At 45.2% G+C, this 18,893-nt stretch overlaps 1 protein-coding gene across 1 annotated transcript; it reads right to left on the reverse strand.

Annotated features, from left to right (window-relative positions):
* Positions 1-200: 200 nt before the first annotated feature.
* Positions 201-10,406, reverse strand: ARID3C (AT-rich interaction domain 3C). Its single transcript, XM_016424055.2, has 8 exons — positions 10,368-10,406; positions 9,037-9,441; positions 7,244-7,316; positions 5,174-5,357; positions 4,747-5,012; positions 2,843-3,034; positions 2,369-2,458; positions 201-930 (listed from the first exon to the last, which is right to left on the reverse strand). Exons 1-8 carry the CDS (start codon positions 10,404-10,406, stop codon positions 806-808), a joined length of 1,374 nt encoding a protein of 457 aa, XP_016279541.2. The 3' UTR covers positions 201-805.
* Between the last annotated feature and the right edge of the window lie 8,487 nt (positions 10,407-18,893).

Consider the following 18,893-nt stretch of genomic DNA (forward strand, 5'->3'; position numbering starts at 1 on the left):
ATTAAGGAGCATCCAAGCTGGAAGGGACCTTAGAGATGATTTAGTCCAGCCACATTGTATAGATGAGTAAATTAAAATTAAGCAAGGTAGAATAATGGGCCTAAAGCCATACAGATAACAAGCAGCTGAGTCCCAAACTAGAGACCTTTGGATTTCTGATGCAAAGCTCATCCCAAGGACCAGCAATGAGGAGAACACAATTCATGCTTAGAACAGTAAGGGCAGCAAGTTTATTGTTTGGTTGTGCTGCCCCCAAAATGGATTCCCTTTCTGAGTCCTCCCTGGGTTTTGGCCCTCCAAAAAAATCGGTCTAAAGTCTTACAAGGAACTCAGATGGGAGAGGAGGACTTAAAAGGGCAGGGGTGGGGTGGAGCACTAACTAAGGATGGGGAGGGCGCAGTAACAAAGGAAAGACAGAAATGGAGACAGGGTTTAAGACCAAGCTCGAAGAGGGCAGCTGAGCTCTTTGGTATATATAATACAAGGGGGAGGGGATAGTTCTTTGGCTAGGTAGGTGTAGATGGAATAGGGGTCAGGAGCATCACCCCCATTACAATGAGGTAGGCATGGTAATGCAGCAAAATGTTTGGCTTCAAAGTCCATAATGGAGGTTGGGGTATCATTTGGTATAGGGAATAGAGAAGGGAACTCAACTGGGAGGGGGAGAATGGGTTTTTTTCTTTTCCCTTATGCCTGAGAGTGCCCAGGTAGGGGAGGGGACTAGAACAAACAATGAAAGGGGTTTCTCCTTCCTCTGATAACCAGGATGTAGCTGAGAATCCAGGTTCTTGAGCTGGAGGTCTCTTTAAGGTGAGGTGCTGGAGAGGGGACCTGGAGGAGTATGGAGTCCAGGACTCCTTGGGCCCTGAGAATTCCTGCTGTTGTTGGTGGCTGAGGCCACTGTAGGTGGTCTCCTGGCAAAGAGGACTCCTAAGTTTGTTGAAACAGAGAGAAGAAAGGAAATACAATGAGTCAGAGTCCCCTTCCTCCAGAATGCCTCTACTCCCTTGTTTTCCCTGACTAGATTTCTTCTTTCCCATCCATTATTTTCAATAGAACCCCCTAAAAACAATAGGCCACTGTTAGCTCGTGGTGCCAGTGTTATACAGCCTGACCTCCATTCAAGCACAGAAGCCCTCTGACTATTCATACCAATATAGATAATCTAGAACCAGTTGAGGAGTATTCCTCCCCAAGCACCTAATACTAGTATAGAGACCCTCTAACTTCTAGCAGTAGATGAATCCCCTGATGTCCAGAGCCATGTAGATACCTCAATTCCTATTTCCCCACATCATGTCGATGCCCCCTGACCATACACAACAGTGGGAGTGTTCCTTATACCAATTTAGATACCCATTGATCCTTCATACCAGTATAGATGCCCTATACAAATACAGAACCCTTAAAATTCATGCCAGTAGACCTTGCCCATATCATAGGGTCACAGACTCTTAGTTCCCTCAACTATTACTCAGAGGCCATGGTTCCCACACTTCACCATCCTGGCTGCCTTTCTCTGGATGTCTCACCGGTCTTCAATGTCTTATAAAGATATGGTACCCAGAATTCAACACATTTCTTCAGGGGGGTCTGACAAAGACATAGGAGGTCTCGATTATCACTGGCTACCATGACTCTGGCTACACATTATATGTACTATTAAATATAGCATTACATATAATACTACCTATAGTATTATATATTTCATAGGCTAACTCATATCAAGATTATATTAGCTTTCACAGCTGCCACAAACACTGATGATTTATAGTACAAATCTCCATTTAAGTAACCCTGACTAAGTCTTTTATTCATAGAAACTGTTGTCTGGCCAGCTGTCATTATGGATGTACTTGTGCATTTGAGTAAAAAATTTACATGATTTAACATGGATCCCTATGTAATCTTTTTAGATTTGACTTATTCATATTATTTTATGCAAATTCTGACAGCCAGTATACTGGATGTAGTTTCCTTCAGATTTCACAAGCATGCCATTCTATGTTTTCATCCAAGTTATAGGTCAGAATGTGGAACAGAAAAGGTCTAAAGATAGAGCAGGACCTCCCTCTAGGTTGACATGTATGCATTAAAAAAATACTCATTGGATCTGATCGTTAAAAACTAGTTAAATCTATTGTCTCCCATCCCTACCTTCCTATCTCATCCAAAAGGATATCATGGGAGTTTCTGTCAAATGTTCACCAAAGTCAATGCTTTATAACACCTTGGATGCACAATTCCTTTACCAATGTAAATGCTCATTTGCAGACACTCTAATTCCCATACCAGTGATGCTTCCTGACTTCTGCACTAGATATTTTGGAATCCCTATGCCATTATAGATACATTCTGGCCTCCCTACCAGTGTAGACAATGCCATTGATCTCCAGGGCCATGTTGATGCTGCTGATGCCATTGCCTGCCATGTTAAGGGGTACCTCCAGTGGCTCTTCTGTCCAGAGAAAAAGGAAGGGAAGGTCAGTTAGTTGGGGGTGGGAGGGTATAGAATACTGGACACAGAAATGAGCCACAAGTAAACCTCAAACCATGGAGATACTCCTAAATCTCTTACTTGTCCTGTCCCCTTTATTCATTCTCTCATCTAAGACCTCTTCTTATATCCTGTAACCTAAGGAAAAGTGCCCCCATTATCCCCTGAATTAGTCTTCAAATCCCTCAATTAGGTCCAGAATCAAGCCAAAGACCCTTCTTTGTCTTCTAAGGGCACCCCCTATAAGTACCCTCTTGAGTTTATCAGCCCTTAGGAGCACCCACTACCCCCACCATTGCTCATATTTGCCTTGGAGTTCTTAGCCCTCACCTTTACCTCCTTTACCTCGGATAGAAGTCTTGCTCCTTGGAAGGAGATTGGGAGGTAAGGCTGGACGAGGAGAGTCTAAAGGTCCCATCAACACAGCCTTCTTCTCAGGGGGTTCCTCTGGCCCTATCTTTTCCCTCATGGGGCCCAAGGCCATTGGTAGTGAAATTCTTGGTGTAGCCACTGTTGGTGCAGGCCCTGAGCCCTCCTCTGAAAGGATGAGAAAGAGCATTGACATCAAGGCTCAGACCTCTTAAACTGGCCCCAATGTCCTATTTGGGAAGAGCAGTGTCACAGAAATGGCATCAATTAGACTTGGAATTAGAGAGCTTTGCTACCGTTTTAACTTTAGGAAAGTAACTTTGCCTTTCTGGGCCTCAAAGTGACCATGGGCAGATCATTTATCTTTGGTACTTGTAGTACCAATATTACAGGGTTGTTGTAAAAAATCAAATGAGATAATGTGTTTATGTATAAAATACATATACACTGTTCCAAAAATCTTAAGGCAGTTTTAATTTATTAAAGATTATATATGTATACATGTACATATATAACCTTAAATTTTTAAAAATATTCTATAAAGGTCATCTATTCTATCTTCTTCTAGTCCCCAGAATATAAATAACCAGAGGACAGCAACCATTTCTACACCTAGTACAGAGCCTGGCATGATAGGTGCTTAATAAATGCTAACTGAATTGAATTGAATCTTTAACAGGAGAGGGTTAGCCATATTCTTTGATTTCACTGATATGCCCCAAGGAGGTCAAAGAGAGAAAGATAAGACCCATATACACCCCCCAAAAAATTATAGCAACCTTTTATATAGTAGCAAAGAATTGGAAACATAGCAGATGGTTAAACAAAATATGGTACATGAATATGATGGAATTTTTATATTTTATATCTTATAAGAATATGTTATATTTTATTTCTATATTACCTTTATATTATATTTATTTTATAATTTATTACTATAAAATATAGAGAAGCATAGAAAGACTTATATGACCTGATGCAAAATGAAGTAAGCAAATGCAAGAAAACATTATTACACGTAGTGTAAGTGGAAAGAGCAACAAAAAAACCAAATGAAACTGAATGTTGTGAAACTATAATGACCACTCTTGGTCCTGAAAAGGATGTTGTTGTTGTTGTTTTTTGAGGAGGATGGAGATGGACAATGGGTTTATGGAACATTGTAAATACTGTCAGATTATTGATATGTTGGTTATTTGGCTGAGATCCTTTTTCTTTTTTGTTTCTTATGGCTTTGAGACTTAAAAAATGAATGAGGTGGAGTTAGACTAGATTAACACTAAGGTTTTCAGCTATCTTATATCTATAAGTCTTAAACCTAAACTCCTAAGGTCCCATTTCTTCCCTCCCCTCTTCCATAACTCCCTTTATTCCATCTCTTCTAAAGCTCATCCTACTTGAAAGATAGGTCCGGTAGAGGAACGAGTATAGATGTCAGCTAAGACGTCTGGGAGAAGGGAGTTCTTATCTACAGCTATAAGACGTCTTATTAATCATTCAGTCTATTCCTCTCGTCTAAAAAGGGAGAAACTTGAGGCCTAGGGAGCTATATGATTCTCAGTCCCCGAGCCAAAGTCTCCCTTCAACAGCTGAAGCCCGGATGGGCCAATCACGGTGTGTGGAGAGCTGCAGAATTTTAATTTATTTTAATATTAACAAATTAGCAGCCTAGAAGACATAAACCGCACCCATATCAGAATCCTGCACCTTCCAAATAAGGAGCCGCTCCCCCAGAGCCTTAGCACCCACCACGAGCTTCACTTCCGCCCCTCCCCTCTGTTTTTCACACTTTCCCGGATCTCTCAACGCCCCTTCACCAGTCCCCTAGCATCTCCCCCATTCCCCGCCCAGTCACTGCCCCCAGTCACGTGTGCCCACACCTTTCTTAATGGGGGCGTGTCCGTGTCCCTGGCTGTGGCCAAGCTGAGCGCAGGCGAGAGCTGGTAAACCTGGCGTTGCTGAGGAGGTGGCTGAGGGCCCCCGAGGAGGAGGAGGGGCACCCGCCGCCGGGAAGCTGAAGAGCGGGGCTGTCCCGTAGGTCTGGCGCCGGCCTTCTCGTCTATTACTGTCGATGGCTGCCTGGAGCTCCCCGGGAGAGCTGAGCGCCCGAGTCTCACACTCGTAGGGGTAGAGATACTTCATATACCTGTAGAGCAGGGGTGGGTTGCATCCCCAAGGATGCCTCAAACCTGAGCTCAGCGCCGCGAGATCCCTTCTCCAATGTTTCCCAAATCCAGCCCTACTCCAGCCAGAACCCACTCCCTGGCCCGCAGGCAATGCCCCATCGCCGCCCCGCCCCTAGCTCACTGAGTGCGCAGCGTGAAGGCTGCAGAGGTGATAGATGTGGGCAGGCTCAGGCCCCGAGTCACCTCCCGCCACACCTTCCGGTTGATGACCTCTACCAACCCCCCTTTCTCCGTCACCAGGCGGTACAGCACATAGAGATCCAGCACTTGCTTTGCCATGATCGGGATGCGGTTCACTGGGGTGCCTAGGGTGGAGGACGAGAACACCGAAACAGTAGGAAGCAGAGAATGAGAGGGTCAAGCAAAGCGGGGCCGAGGGGCACAAGGGACTCTGTCAGATAGGGCTCGGAGGACCAGGAGTTTCTGGGGCGGCAAAAGGGACAGGGTTTCCTTGAGGCATGTAAGGGACGAAAATCTCTCAGGAAACAGAGGTGGGCAGGATAGTGAGAGTACGGGTAAGGGGTACATAAAAGAGGCGCAACGTGATTTGGGGCAGGTCATAGATGGGGTTGGTGGTAGACCCCAGGATCCTCACAAGGGCCACGGGTCAGGGACAGGGATATCTGCAGCGGGTCAGGATAGACTGCAGGATGGCCTACCCGACGGTAAAGGGAGGAGGCGGATTAGGGAGAGATAAGGCATCTCTTTCCCTAGAGATCTCCAAAGGGCTGGGGCAAAAGCGGGAGAGCTGCCCAAAGGCTAGCGGATTCTTTACAGTCTCTTCTCTAGCTTGCAGAGGTTGGGGGTTTTCGGATCCTGTCCTGCCGCCCCCGCTCCCGCTCCCGCTCCCGCCCCCGCCTGGCCCGTGACAAAGGGTCCTGTCGAAGCTGAGCGATGGGCCCCAGTTAATTTGCGCTGATTTTTACCGATCCCATTCCCACCGCCAGACCCTTTGTGCCCGAACAATTAGCCGCAGGCCTGATTAATGGGGGGAAATTATCGGCCCCTAGGGACTCTTCCCCTCCCCTCTCTTTCCCTCCTCCCAGCTCCCCATTTTCCTTAGCATCTCCCGATTGGGGGTGGGGGTAAGGGCAGAACTATCCTCCCATTTCCTCCCCTTCGTCCCTTGTATTGCTAATACAAATAAGGGAGAGAGGGATGGGGGATGGGGGGGAGGTGGAAAAGTGAGCTCAAATTCAGAAACCAAGGCCCAGGGGTGGGGGTACAGCTTAAGAGAAAGAGACTGCTTGTAGGGGTCAGAAGTTTTGAGGAGAGGCAGGGGCAGAGGGCTCGGTGGGGCGGGGACCCCGCAGGTCTCTCTGGGAGCACTAGAGCGGCACAAAAGGAGGGGGGCTGAGGCAAGTTAATTAGTGGCCTTATCAGGCTGCGATGGGGAGGGAGTTAATTAGCTTTGGAGAAAGAGATAATGACTCAGACTCTAGGCCCATGAATCTGGGGAGCTGAGGGGGGGGTGGCGTGATGGACAGGCCACCCAACGTGCTTCGCAAGCTGGGTTCCGCTCTCCCATTCTAGCGCTTTCCCCTTGAGCTTTGAGATCCTCAGGGAAAGGATTCCCTGGTCTCCCTCATTTTCCTAATTCCTCGGCCTCAGCCTCACCCCTCAGAAAGTCCTCCCTATGTTCTAACTTCAGGAAAGGTCCGCAGTGTCAACGCATGTCCAGAGTAGCTCTGGGGTGGGAGAGAGGCATCTTTCTTTTTGGCAATGAGGGAATTGAATCCGGAGAGAAATCTCAAGCAAAAGATTCAGTAGTCCTAAACCCCCAGCTCAAGTCTGTGGTCCAGTAAGCTCCCTCCCAACCCAGTGACCCCCTCCCGGGGTGAGCCTTATCGATTGAGGACTCATTAACCTGCCAGCATCTCCGTTGCTAATTAATTCCCATGGGAGAAAGGGAGGGGCTAATTAATCGGGGCAGGTCAGAGGTTAAAGATGTTACTGAGGTGTCCCCATCCCACCCACCCCACCCCCCAGCCTCGCCTCAGCCCCGATCTGTCCATAAGGTCCGAACCTCACAACTCTTCCAGCTCTAAGCCACTCTCCCGAGGATGGGAGCTAGCCTATGAGGGTTTGGGTCTAGGACACCTGCGGGGAAGTAGGGGTTTGTTTCCGACCCACAGTATTTTGGGCACCAAAACCCCGCCCCCCTCTACATCCTTCCCATACCGCCCCTCACCCCTCTTCTGCATGAAGCTGAACAGGTCATCCAGGAATTCTTTCCTCTTGGGGTCTGCGTCGAGCTCATACAGCTGGGGGCGGGGAAGAAGGTGTATTTACCACCCTAGACCCCATCAGTACCTTCCCTCCCCTCCCCTCCCTTCCCTTCCCCTCAAGCAGAACAGTTTCCTCAAGCCCCATCCACAGAATCCTCCGCCCACAGGGGTATGGGTGATGGTAGAATCCGGGCTGAGGATAAGGATCTCGGGTATTTGAAATGGATTGGTGAAACCTGCCGCATTCAAGTAGGTCCTAATTTGAGTCAGGGTGGGGAAGAGGCCTCATAGTTCTGCCCTGGGGAGTTTGGGCTCCCCCACAGGCACGGGTGGCCTGAGAGGAGTGAGGAATGGGCAGGGGTGCAATCAGCTAGAGGGAAGATGTCCTGAAAGAGAGGATACTTCCTCCGCAGAGGAGAAATGAGAAGAGGATCAGTGTGGTCCCAGGAGCTCTCTACCTCCCAACCCTTCCAGTGCTTTATCTCTAACTCTATCCTGATTTTTCCTCTTGGTGATTAGTTAAGAATCCAATTCTATTGTCAACTCCAGCCAACCAGACTGCAGCTGACCAGCCCGGTTTAACCCTCACCACCTCCCACTCCAACCCACCGTGTGGATCTCTGATGGATGGAGCTTTTCCCCCCATGTCACTGGGTGTCAAGAGCTTGGTTACAGAGCTTTTCAACACCTGCCTGCTGAAGAGGGGCAATAAAAGGGGCCAGGAGTGATCCCAGTGACATTTTAAAGAAAAGCCCCTGAGTGATCATCAGAAATAATACCCCACCTAGTAAGAAAGAATTAGTCCTTAATTCATACTCAATGAATAACAACTCCTGAATAATAATTAAAATATACACATCGATAGGAATAAAAATTCTGTAACCCCCCCAAGTAGCCCTTCCGAGTAGACCATTATGAGATCCCTCCTAAACAGTCATTTACACCATTGATATTCATCTCCCATCTCCAGAAATAGTTACACATCTAGAATAAACTTCATGTACACATAAACAAGATGTCAAGGCCTTGGGGGGAGGAAGACTCTAGAGGAAAAGAGATTGGGGGAGTGGAAAGTGTAACAACTGAGCCATGGAGGCATAAACTATCCACCCTCTGTTTCTCCCCACTTACACAAGTCAAAGGAATCTCGAGTCACCTCACCCCCATTCCCAATCCCCCAACCCCCATCCCTCACTGTCAGGTAAGGGGGTAATGGGACGTGACACTGGGAGGGGGTAGTGCTCAGAGGAGGCTAGGAGGAGAAATGGATGGAAAATGGACAATGAAAGCACCCACACACACATCTGACATCCTCTACAACATACTGGACCCACCCCCATCCCCACAAGACATTTCTCTTGAGATCTTTGAACCCCCTTTCAGCTATTCCAACCTATGTAGGTATTTCTCTTGTCTGTCTCTGTCTCCGAATCTCTTGTCTTCCCTTCCTTCTATCTCTTCTACAATGCCCTCTGTCTCTATTTCTCCCTACAGAGCCCCAGGGGGTGGGGGATGAAGGGATTGGGACCCCAGTGGCTGCTCCTTCCTGGGACATCAGCTTTCAGGAGAAAGGAGAGGGGATTGGATACCAGGGCCTAGGAAAAGGTCAGGTGGGGTAGATGGGAGTTGAAGGTCAAGTTCTCTAACTCATATTCCACCTATCTCTCCCTGTACTAGAAATCTTAGAACACATTGGAGATGGAGGTGGGAAAGTATGACTTCTGGGCTCCATGTCTTACCTGCAGGCATCTCCTACCTGTTTAAACTGTTCCTCATAAGTCCACTCATGGTGCTGGGGGCCAGAAGGCTGGTTTGGGGTGGACACAGGTAGGCCTGGACCTGGGCTGGGCTGGGGAGGTTGCCCTTGAGGCCTAGTCTCCTCTTCATCTTCTTCCTCCTCCTCTTCCTCCTCTTCATTTTCACCCTCTTCAGTGCCCCCCAGAACCCCCTCCTCAGGAGACTGCTGGGCCCTGGAAAGCACTGGATGGGATCTTTGGGGAGGCAGGGATGGGGGGATTGGATGAGGAGATGGGGGTGGAACCCCGCCTTGAGCTAGCCGGGCTGCCTGCTGCCTCTGTAGGGTCTCCATCACAGCTTCCAGCCGCAGTCCACCCCCAGGGGGTGCTCCGGGCATAGGGCGGGGCATTGGGGAGAGGGCTGCCTGCAGGAGCACAGGGAAGGGAATATTGTAGAATTGGGAAAAACCAATGAATTCTCTCCAAGATACCCACCCCCACCCCCAGGTCATATCTTCCCCCCCACCCTTCCAAAGACCTTTCCAATTTAGCCAACTCTGACAATTTTCCTGATCCTCAACTTTTCTGGAACACTTCATAGCCCCACCACCTTTAGGGTCTTGCTGTCAGCCCCAGACTCTTTCATGGACATTTTCAGGGAATCACTCAGATTAAACTCCAATATACACATGCACACACCCAAGCCCTTCCTATGGTGGGTTTCCCTTCCCTAGTCCCCAATTCTTAGGGTGCTCAGGGGACAACAGGGAGAATTACAAGGAAAAAAGAAGATGGAGAGGCAGAAATAAAGAGATAGAAACCTGGAAAACTGAAAGAACCACGAAGAGACTATGAAACTGAGGGGGAGATAGAGAAAGGGGCAGAGATGGGAGGGAAGCGGCAGACGGGGACAGAAAGAGACAGGGATGGATTTAGAGACAGGGATAGGAACAGAGACAGGAGACAGAGACAGAGACAGGAGATGGGTAAGGGATAGAGACTGAGCCAAGAGAAAAGGATAGAGACAGAGGCCACGGAGGAAAAATCTAGTCATAAAGAGAAAGTGAAAAGGGACTGAGGGCAGGAGCTTTGGAGAAAACTGAGAGGAGGCGGACCGGGGAATTTCCTGGACTTCAGTAGCTAGTCATCCAGGAAACTGGACACCTCAAGCATCCCCAACTCGGGTCACTTTGGATACTAATCTTTTCCCACACTGGTCACCACCTCTGACGTTGGTCACACTGCACACCTCGGACCCAGGTGTCCTCCTACCCCTCTCCCCGGACTTTGAGCCCCACCGACTACAGTCGTTCTGACCCAGGACTCTGCTCCTCCTGAACCCCGGACTCACCAGCGCGCTGCGGGCGGCTGTCCCGAGGTTCTCCACCATGCTTTCGCCGCCCCGCGCCCCACTCTGGCTCCCGATGCTCCTGGCTCCCGGCTCCCGGCTGCAGGGTCTGGTTCCAGCTCCCCGTCCCCGCTCCTCTCTGGCTACTTCCTCTATCCCTCCTGCCCTTCTCCCTCTGTCCGGCTCCCTCCCTTCCTCCTTCTAACCTTATCCCCTATCCCTTCTTAGTCTCCTTTCTCTCTTCTCTCTTTGGCCACCCGCGCCGGGTCGGAGGAACAACGGAGGCAGGGAGGGGCGGGCGGGTGGCGCTGTCCCGGGACCCAGGCGTCCGGGCCTCCCTTGGGGCGGGCGGGGCGGAGCAGATGCTGTTCGGGCTCTCTCTCTCTCTCTCTCTCTCTCTCTCTCTCTCTCTCTCTCTCTCTCTCTCTCTCTCTGCTCGCTCGCTCTCTTTCGATATCTGGATCGTTTCTGCCCTAGCTTTTCCTCCTCTCTTTTCTGGCAACAAGTGTCCGCAGGCACCGGGTCCCCAGGGCAGCCATTCGCCCTGCAGAGACTCGGAGTGAGTGTATGAGGTGCGGATAGGGTTTCTAGAGGTGGTTGGGGAGGGCGGGGAAGGGGGCGGCGTACTGAGACATTCTCCTTTAGAGAGGTGACACTATGTATGTAAGGAACATCGTGAGAATGGCACCATGTTCCCTTAGACAGTGGGATATAATGGTGTGGATATCATTGTGTGTCTTGGGCAAATAGCTAGATGAGTGTTTTCCTTAAAGCTTCACTGGAACGAACCCTACACCACACACCAACCAACAGGAGCACACATTCATACAGGGGTGCACACACGTTCCCGTACCCCCTCCTTGGTCATGATCACTGCGGCTGTCCTGCCGCAAAGCTGGGAATCATTCCCCTTGACACTGGACTGAAGATGGACAGAGACAGATTCTCATGGAGCCAAACCCAAATGCAGACATCTTTCCATTTCTGGTCCCCACCAAACTAAAGCAGTTTTCTCTCAACAGCTGCTCTGGGTTTCAATGACTTACTTAGGTACTAGCTCAGCTAACCACTTTCCTTTACCTACATAGATTGAAACACTGGGATGTGATGGGACAAAAAGATACAATCTCCCTCTTGCATAATTGTGAAAAAATATATACACAAAACGTATCCTATTGACTGTGACTCAAATCTGCACATACAACCCCAACCTGTCCCTAACCATTCCCATAGGGATTTTCAGTGGTCTATTAATTATCTTTGCCAGGATGTTGCAAGGTGCCATGTGTCCACAAATGACTTTATCACATTCCTCCCAAATAGGCGATTTCCCTTATTTCTGTCATCATTTCCTCAAGTGCTAAACCTGGGAATTATCTTTGGCTTTCCCAAACATTGCTATGCCCTATCTTCCCCTCACTTCACCTCCATATTGTATAAAATCCCAGAATCTCAGCAACAGTTTCATCCAATCTAACTCTTTACAAACCTCCCAATATATGGTCATCCAGCCCTTTGCCCCTTATCTCCTGAAGCAGTTGATTCTATTTTCAAAATTGTCAGGAAGATCTCCCTTGTATCAAACCCAAATTCATCTCTTTGCACCTTCTACCCATTCCTCTGAGGGCAACCAGAACAAGCCTAACCTCTTCCACATAACAGACCTTCAAATATATGAAGAAGGCTATTATGCTCCCTTAAGCCTTTCTCAGGCTAAACAACTCCAGCTCCTTAGATCAATTCTCCTATGGCATGTGTATTCAAGGGCTTTTACTTTCCTGGTTACCCTCCTCCAGTTCTCCAGCTAGAGATAAGAGATCCTACTAGATAATTCTTCTGCAGATCCATGTCCTTCCATGTGGTACTTAGAACTAGACACAATACTTTATAGCAGCAATGGTGAACCTTTTAGAGATGGAGTGCCGAGCCCTGTCCCCATCCCCCCCAGAAAGAGTGCCCTGCTGGCACCCCACAGACCACATGCCATGCCCCTCCATTACTTCACACAGGGCCAAGGAAGAAGGGCTCTCATTGGGCTGCTGGGCAGAGAGATGGGTGAAGTGAGGCACATTCTCAGCCATTGTAGAGTGGGGGGAGAGGAGTGGCCCTAGCTGCCTGTGAGCTATCTGTGCACTGTAGAGGGTTGGGAATGTGAAAAAAAAAAGTCATCAGCCATGGTGGAGAGGGGGCGGGGAGCAGCTCCATCCCAGTCCCTCTGCCTTCCTAGTAACAAACTGGGGAAGACGGGGGACCCAATGCCCATAGAGAGAGCTCTGTGTCTAATCTTTGGCACCTGTGCCTCAGATTCACCATCACTGCTGTATAGCATAGCACAAGGAGATTATCATGTCCCTAATCCTGGATCCTAGGTAATCTAAATTTCATTAGGTTTCTTGATTGCCAAATCACACCATTGACTCATAGTAAGTTTCCAGCCCAGTATAAAACAAAAACAAATCCAGATCTTTTTTTTCAGAGGAATTACTATTTAACCAGATCTTCTCCCTGCCTTCTTGTATTTCTGAAACTAAAAGTATAAGATTTCACATTGATCTCTATTACCTTTTATTTTTTACTATGTTTAGTTCTATATTCTTGCCTTTTACATTTTTTTGGATCATGATTCTATTATCCAATGTATTATCACTTTTAACTTTGTGTCATATGTAGATTAATACTTTCACCTAATCATGGAGGAAAATGACAAAACATACTGGGACAAACACAAATTCTTGGAACACTCCTCTAGACACCTCATTTTAGATTAATATGAACTCATTACTGACCATTCTTAGGGTATGGTTAAATAATAAAATTCAAAGTTGTTTTCATTTTTCTTATCAGACTGATGCTAAAAATGATTATTGACTATCTATGTTTCTTGATATGTGGTTATTATGATCAAGCAAAACCCTGAGTTAAGAAAATCTACTCCTTTTACTGAAGACATGGGGAGAATATGGAAGGGGAATATTGTGTACACTGTCAGACATGGTGGACATATTGGCTAGTTTTACTGAAATCTTTTTTAAAAAACCTTTCTAGGGGGCAGCTGGGTTGCTCAGTGGATTGAGAGCCAGGCCCAGAGATGGGAAGTCATGGGTTCAAATCTGACCTCAGACACTCCTAGCTGTGTGACCCTGGGGAAGTCTTTAAACTCCATTTGCCTTGCCCTTACTGCTCTTCTGTTTTGGAACCAATACATAGTATTGATTCTAAGGCAGAAGGTAAAGGTTAAAAAAAAACAAACCAAAACCTTTCTACAAGGATTCCTCATTGCAGGAAATATTTGGGGAGTGAGTAGGGAATGAAGTGGTCCTTACACTTATATTCATTTCTGTCAGTTTCTAAAAGATTCTTAATTTTTATCATATAATTATTTTATTCATCATCTCCTTTATATTGTCCCACTATCAAACTGTGCAGAGGCAGCTGTGATTCAGTGGATAGAGTACTGAGCCTGGAGTCTGGAAAACCTAAATTCAAATACAGCATCAGACACTTCCTAGCTATGTGAACTTGAATAAGTCACTTGACTTCTGATTGCCTGATGAAAGAACCATTGGATCCATTGGGGAAGGAAATGGCAAATAACTAATGTATCCTTACTAAAGAAAACCCCGTGGAGCTGTCTAAGGGATCACAACTAAACAACAAATACCACCAAACTAGCAATCAACCCTCAACATTTCATACTTGTAATATTGAAATAGGTCTCCCTGCTTCCAGTCTCTTCTCTCTTCTATTCATTATATACCAGATTAGTCTTCCTAATGAACAGAATTGATCAGTTCATTTTCCTCTTCAAAAATCAACTTTCCATTTCCACTCTTCCTATACCAGTAAACCTTTCATACTCCTGCCATACTAATTTTCATTAGACATAGATCAGATGATCATTTTACTTTTCTACTCAAAATTCTTCAGTGGCTCCCTCCTGCCCACCAATTAAAGTTCCAAGTCCTTTGCCTACTATTCAAGGACTTCTATAAACTAGCATAACACACCCTTTCTAGCTTTATCCTATACTACAACTCTGTGAAGTCTATACGCTATCAAAATTACATTTATTCTTTTTTCTTTCTGCTCTCTATTCCATGCTTTATGACTTTCATTTAATTGTTCCTGACTTCACTGTGCATGAATTATCTTCCTTCTCCCTTTTAATTTATTGAATGTTTTAAATTTAAGGCATCCATTAAATTTAGTTCAACTCAAGTCAGATTCTCAAGAAGCCTTCCTTCATTTCTCTCTGAAATTTTGTATTTGCCAGTTATTTCATTGTGATATTGAGCAAATTACTCCTCTGGACCCCAATGTTGGGGGGAGGTTATTTTGTGGAACCAGTGACCCAGAACTGTAGCTCTGTGCTTATATAGAGAATTCAATCTTGAGCATTTCTTTTATTTTTTTTTAAAGAACATTTTTTTCAATCAACAAAAATTCGACTTCTCTCCACCCCATCTCCTTCTCCTCTCTAAAAAAAAAAAAAAGATAAATCCTTGTTATAAATTTAGCCAAGAAAAATAAAACCCCAGATTAGTTATATCCAAAAAAGTGTCTCAATCTGCATAAGTCCATCACCTCTCTATCAGGACTAGATATGAGTACATATCTACCAAATATGCTCCAAGGGTAGCATGTTTCATCATGAGTTCCTCTGGCATCATGGTTGGTTATTACTTTGATCAGAGTTCCTATTCAAAGTCTATTCATACAATATTGTTTTCTCTATATAAACTGATCTCCTAGTTCTGCTTACTTCACTTTAGTTCATTTAAATCTTCCTAGGTTTCTCTGAAACCACCTCCTTAATCATTTCTTTTCTTAAAATCCTTACCTTTTGTCTTAGAATGGATCCTAAGGATCAGTTCCAAGGCAGAAGAGTGATAAGGGCAAGACAACTGGGTTTAAGTGACTTGCCCAGAGTTACACAGCTAGGAAGTGTCTGAGGTCAAATTTGAAGCCAGGACTTCCCATCTATGAGCCTGGTTCTCAATTTACTGAGCCTCCTACTTGGCCCCTATCAAGACTTTTTATAATGATCTCTTCTTGATCTGTTGTTTCTTGGGCCATTTATTTTGGCTATGAGATAGCATACATTTTTATCTATTTATTCAGTCTTTTGACTTCATTTTAATATTTCTTGTCACAAAAAGCAACTAACTTCTGTTGGGTTCATTCTAATTTTCAGGATGTTTGTTGATAGGGAAGGTTGTGATTCACTTCTGGATCTAGCTCAGTTCCCTTTCTATTCAATTATGTCTTGTGAGAAAACTTTAATTGTTTGAACATAGTCCTGGGTGCCTGAGAAGCTGGACCATCTCTACCTATTGCTTAGAGATCCTTAAGTAAGAATCGAGGTTAAGTTGACCAGAAATCCAGTCAGATCCAAAGACTCTTGCAGGTAGTTTTCTCTTATTTTATATATATCAGGCAACCCAAATGTCTTATCTGATTGGTACTAGTCAGGCAGTTATTGTTTTCATGTTCTTTTGATGGAATAGAATACAGACCCTGGAGGGAGTGGGGAGTGAGATACCTCTTTTTTTTATTTCAGAGAATTGTATTTGCCCATTCTCCCCACACCTGACTCTCAGAACTCACTAATCTCACTCCGGACTCAGAAATCCCCTAATCCTCTTCCTCTAATTAGGGATCATATTACTAATTTTGAATTCTGTTTTTTGCCTTGTTTTATTTTATGTGGTCTTATTTGATTACGTTTAATAAAGTCTCCCTTGTGTTTGGGGTCCATGCTAAGTTAAAGAAGGTCAGGTCCCAATTTGTTCTGCAATTGGCATGAATTACTTAATAAGTCAATATGCTCAGAAGCCCAAACCTTTATTTCCTCAGTCATTTCAGATGTCACTAGAAACTACTTCTTGTGCTAAACTGTTAATTTCTTTCAAATTTATTTTCTATAGCTCTCATTTCTTTATTTTTTCTCTAGCACTCATTTCATTTATTAAAAATATTTTAACTCTTTCAAAAACTCTTGCCTCACTCATATCTTCCAGGAATTCTAGTTTAACTTGTGCTCAAGTTGTGTTCTTCTTTGAGATTTTGCTTGTAGATATTTGGGGGTTATTATCTTCTTTTGGGCTAGTAACCCTATCACCATAATAGCTTTTTATGGTGGTTTCCTTTTTGTTTGTTTACTCATACTTTCATACCATTTTCAGCCTTTATGTTAGGTCCAGGCTTTCGTGTGCATTTATGGAGGGAATGTCTGGGACAGACCTGCTGTTTACTTTGGGCATTGGGTGTTGTGTTATTCCAAGACCTTAAGGACAGCTCAAGCAAGGGACCTGCAAGCTTTCAGTGCTCCCAAAGCAACCTAATTCAAGGCAAAGTCAAATTTTTGTCTTCCTGATTTAAGCCCTGTAAATTCCTGATCTGAGTTTGGATCTGAGCAATATGTCTGTGCTCTTGGCTCTTGGCTCCAGTTGGAAATCCTGTAGACTGCCACTGGAGCCAGGTAGAAAGCTCTTCTGGTTTAGGAACAGAATTGCAGATTTCCCTTTAGGTCTAGGATTCTTGCCCTGGTTATTTCACTGAAGAAGATTGGAATTGAGAACCCATTCTCCTGTGGACAGAAAAGAGCTGCTTCTTGCTTCTAAAATTTCTTCTTGCTTGTTCACAGATCCTTGCTCACCTTGGAATGCTACCCCTGGGCACAGGTCCTCTCCCCTATGCTAGAGCTGCTATTTGGCATCTATTCTTGCATCCTGCACAATGTTGGGACCCCTCTTTAGAGGATTTTAAATTCTTCTTACCTAGGTGTGTAGTTCAATGCTGCTGTTCCTGCCTAGATTTCCCAGTGTCTATAGATTTCCCTGTCAAATCATGTAGATTTGGGCTATGAAAATGACTTGTGGGGTTTTTTCGCCCTTGGATTTCCTGATCAAGACTCAGTGATGTGCATTTTCTTGATCTGTTTGGAGGTGCTGTGAAGGGGAGTTCAGCTGTACTTCTTCCTTCTAGCTCCTCAGTAATGTTTCTTTTGTTGGTATAGATTCCCACCCAGGAATATCAGAATTTGGTTCACATCTGCATATCTATAGAAACAATAGGAAGGGATCCTTAGCTCCTGTGCAAACATCCAGGGAAAAGGATACTGAATATGGCAAGCATCTATAAACCCAAAGAGAGTAAAAATTATTCTTTCTCACTCAGGCGAGTCCCACCTCCCTCAGGGTCCTAAACTACTTGCCTCTGAATTTACCATACCATCCTGGGTCCTGCCCTGACCAATGGGAAATCACCTCGGTTTTTTTTTTAATTTTTTTTTATTAAACTCTTACCTTCCATCTTGGAGTTGATACTGTGTATTGGCTCCAAGGCAGAAGAGTGGTAAGGGCTAGGCAATGGGGGTCAAGTGACTTGTCCAGGGCCACACAGCTGGGAAGTGGCTGAGGTCAGATTTTAACCTAGGACCTCCCATCTCTAGGTCTGGCTCTCAATCCACTGAGCTACCCAGCTGCCCCCTATCACTTGGGGTTTTTAAAAAATCAAGGCGCCTAGATCTCCAATAAGTCCCACCTCTACCAAGGACAATGCTCGAGATTTCTAGTGAGACCACCTGGAAAGCTTAGTATTAACTTCTTTATATACTGAAATATTAAGTGAATTCCAGCATCACTGATCCTTTGATACCCAGGACTAGGCTATTTCTCATCTTGTCAAAGGTTACATTAATGAGATAGCAAAGGGTTAACATCCATATTAACCCTAATAAGGAATTAATATGAGTTCAGGAGACCGAAGATAAATCATACCCCTTTCTTTTTACCAGGGAGATGGGCTTAAAATTCTGAATGAGAAATGTCTATTTGGACAAAATAAATGTGGGAATTTATTTTGCTAGACTAACCATACTTAATGTGAGCATTTGAAAAATTGTACTATGGCAAGAGAATAGTGGTAATTGCAAGAGAGTAAATGCTTGCAAAAAAAGTTTATGAATTGAAACAGTAAGTTCATCTTTTTAAAGGAATCTCATAAACAATAAGAGTAATTCTAGGAGCCCTTATCAGGTTTCTCTTTGGCTATATCCTATATCTGGAAAGTGTGTGGGGAGTTGTGATTGGATCTTAACCTGGGATCCAGAGACCTTGAGATCCATGGATAGCTTTCAGGGGGCCTGTGAACTTGCATAGGAAAAAAGATTATATCCAAAACTTGGCACGGTCCTCCTTATCTTCTTCTGAGAAGGGGGTCTATGGATTTTAGCAAATTGCCTAAGGGATCCATGACCTTTTGGTCAAAAACTCTTGTTCCAGATTATTTCTAAGGTATCTTCCAGTTCTAATTGCCATGATTCTATCCGTGTTTGGCTTATTTTCCTCCCAAATTACATGCTTCCTAAATGGTGGAACTGTATCTCATCTGAACTATGTATCTTCCTCAGTACCTAACCTAGTAAAATCTATGCAAAGTGCCCAATTAAATACTGGTTAAATTACAATGAAAACAACATTAATGCTTTTCCCACTACCTTCTGCACCAACCCCAAACCCATTATCC

This window comes from Monodelphis domestica, chromosome 7, assembly GCF_027887165.1.
Source record: "Monodelphis domestica isolate mMonDom1 chromosome 7, mMonDom1.pri, whole genome shotgun sequence".
Taxonomy (NCBI): Eukaryota; Metazoa; Chordata; class Mammalia; order Didelphimorphia; family Didelphidae; genus Monodelphis; species Monodelphis domestica.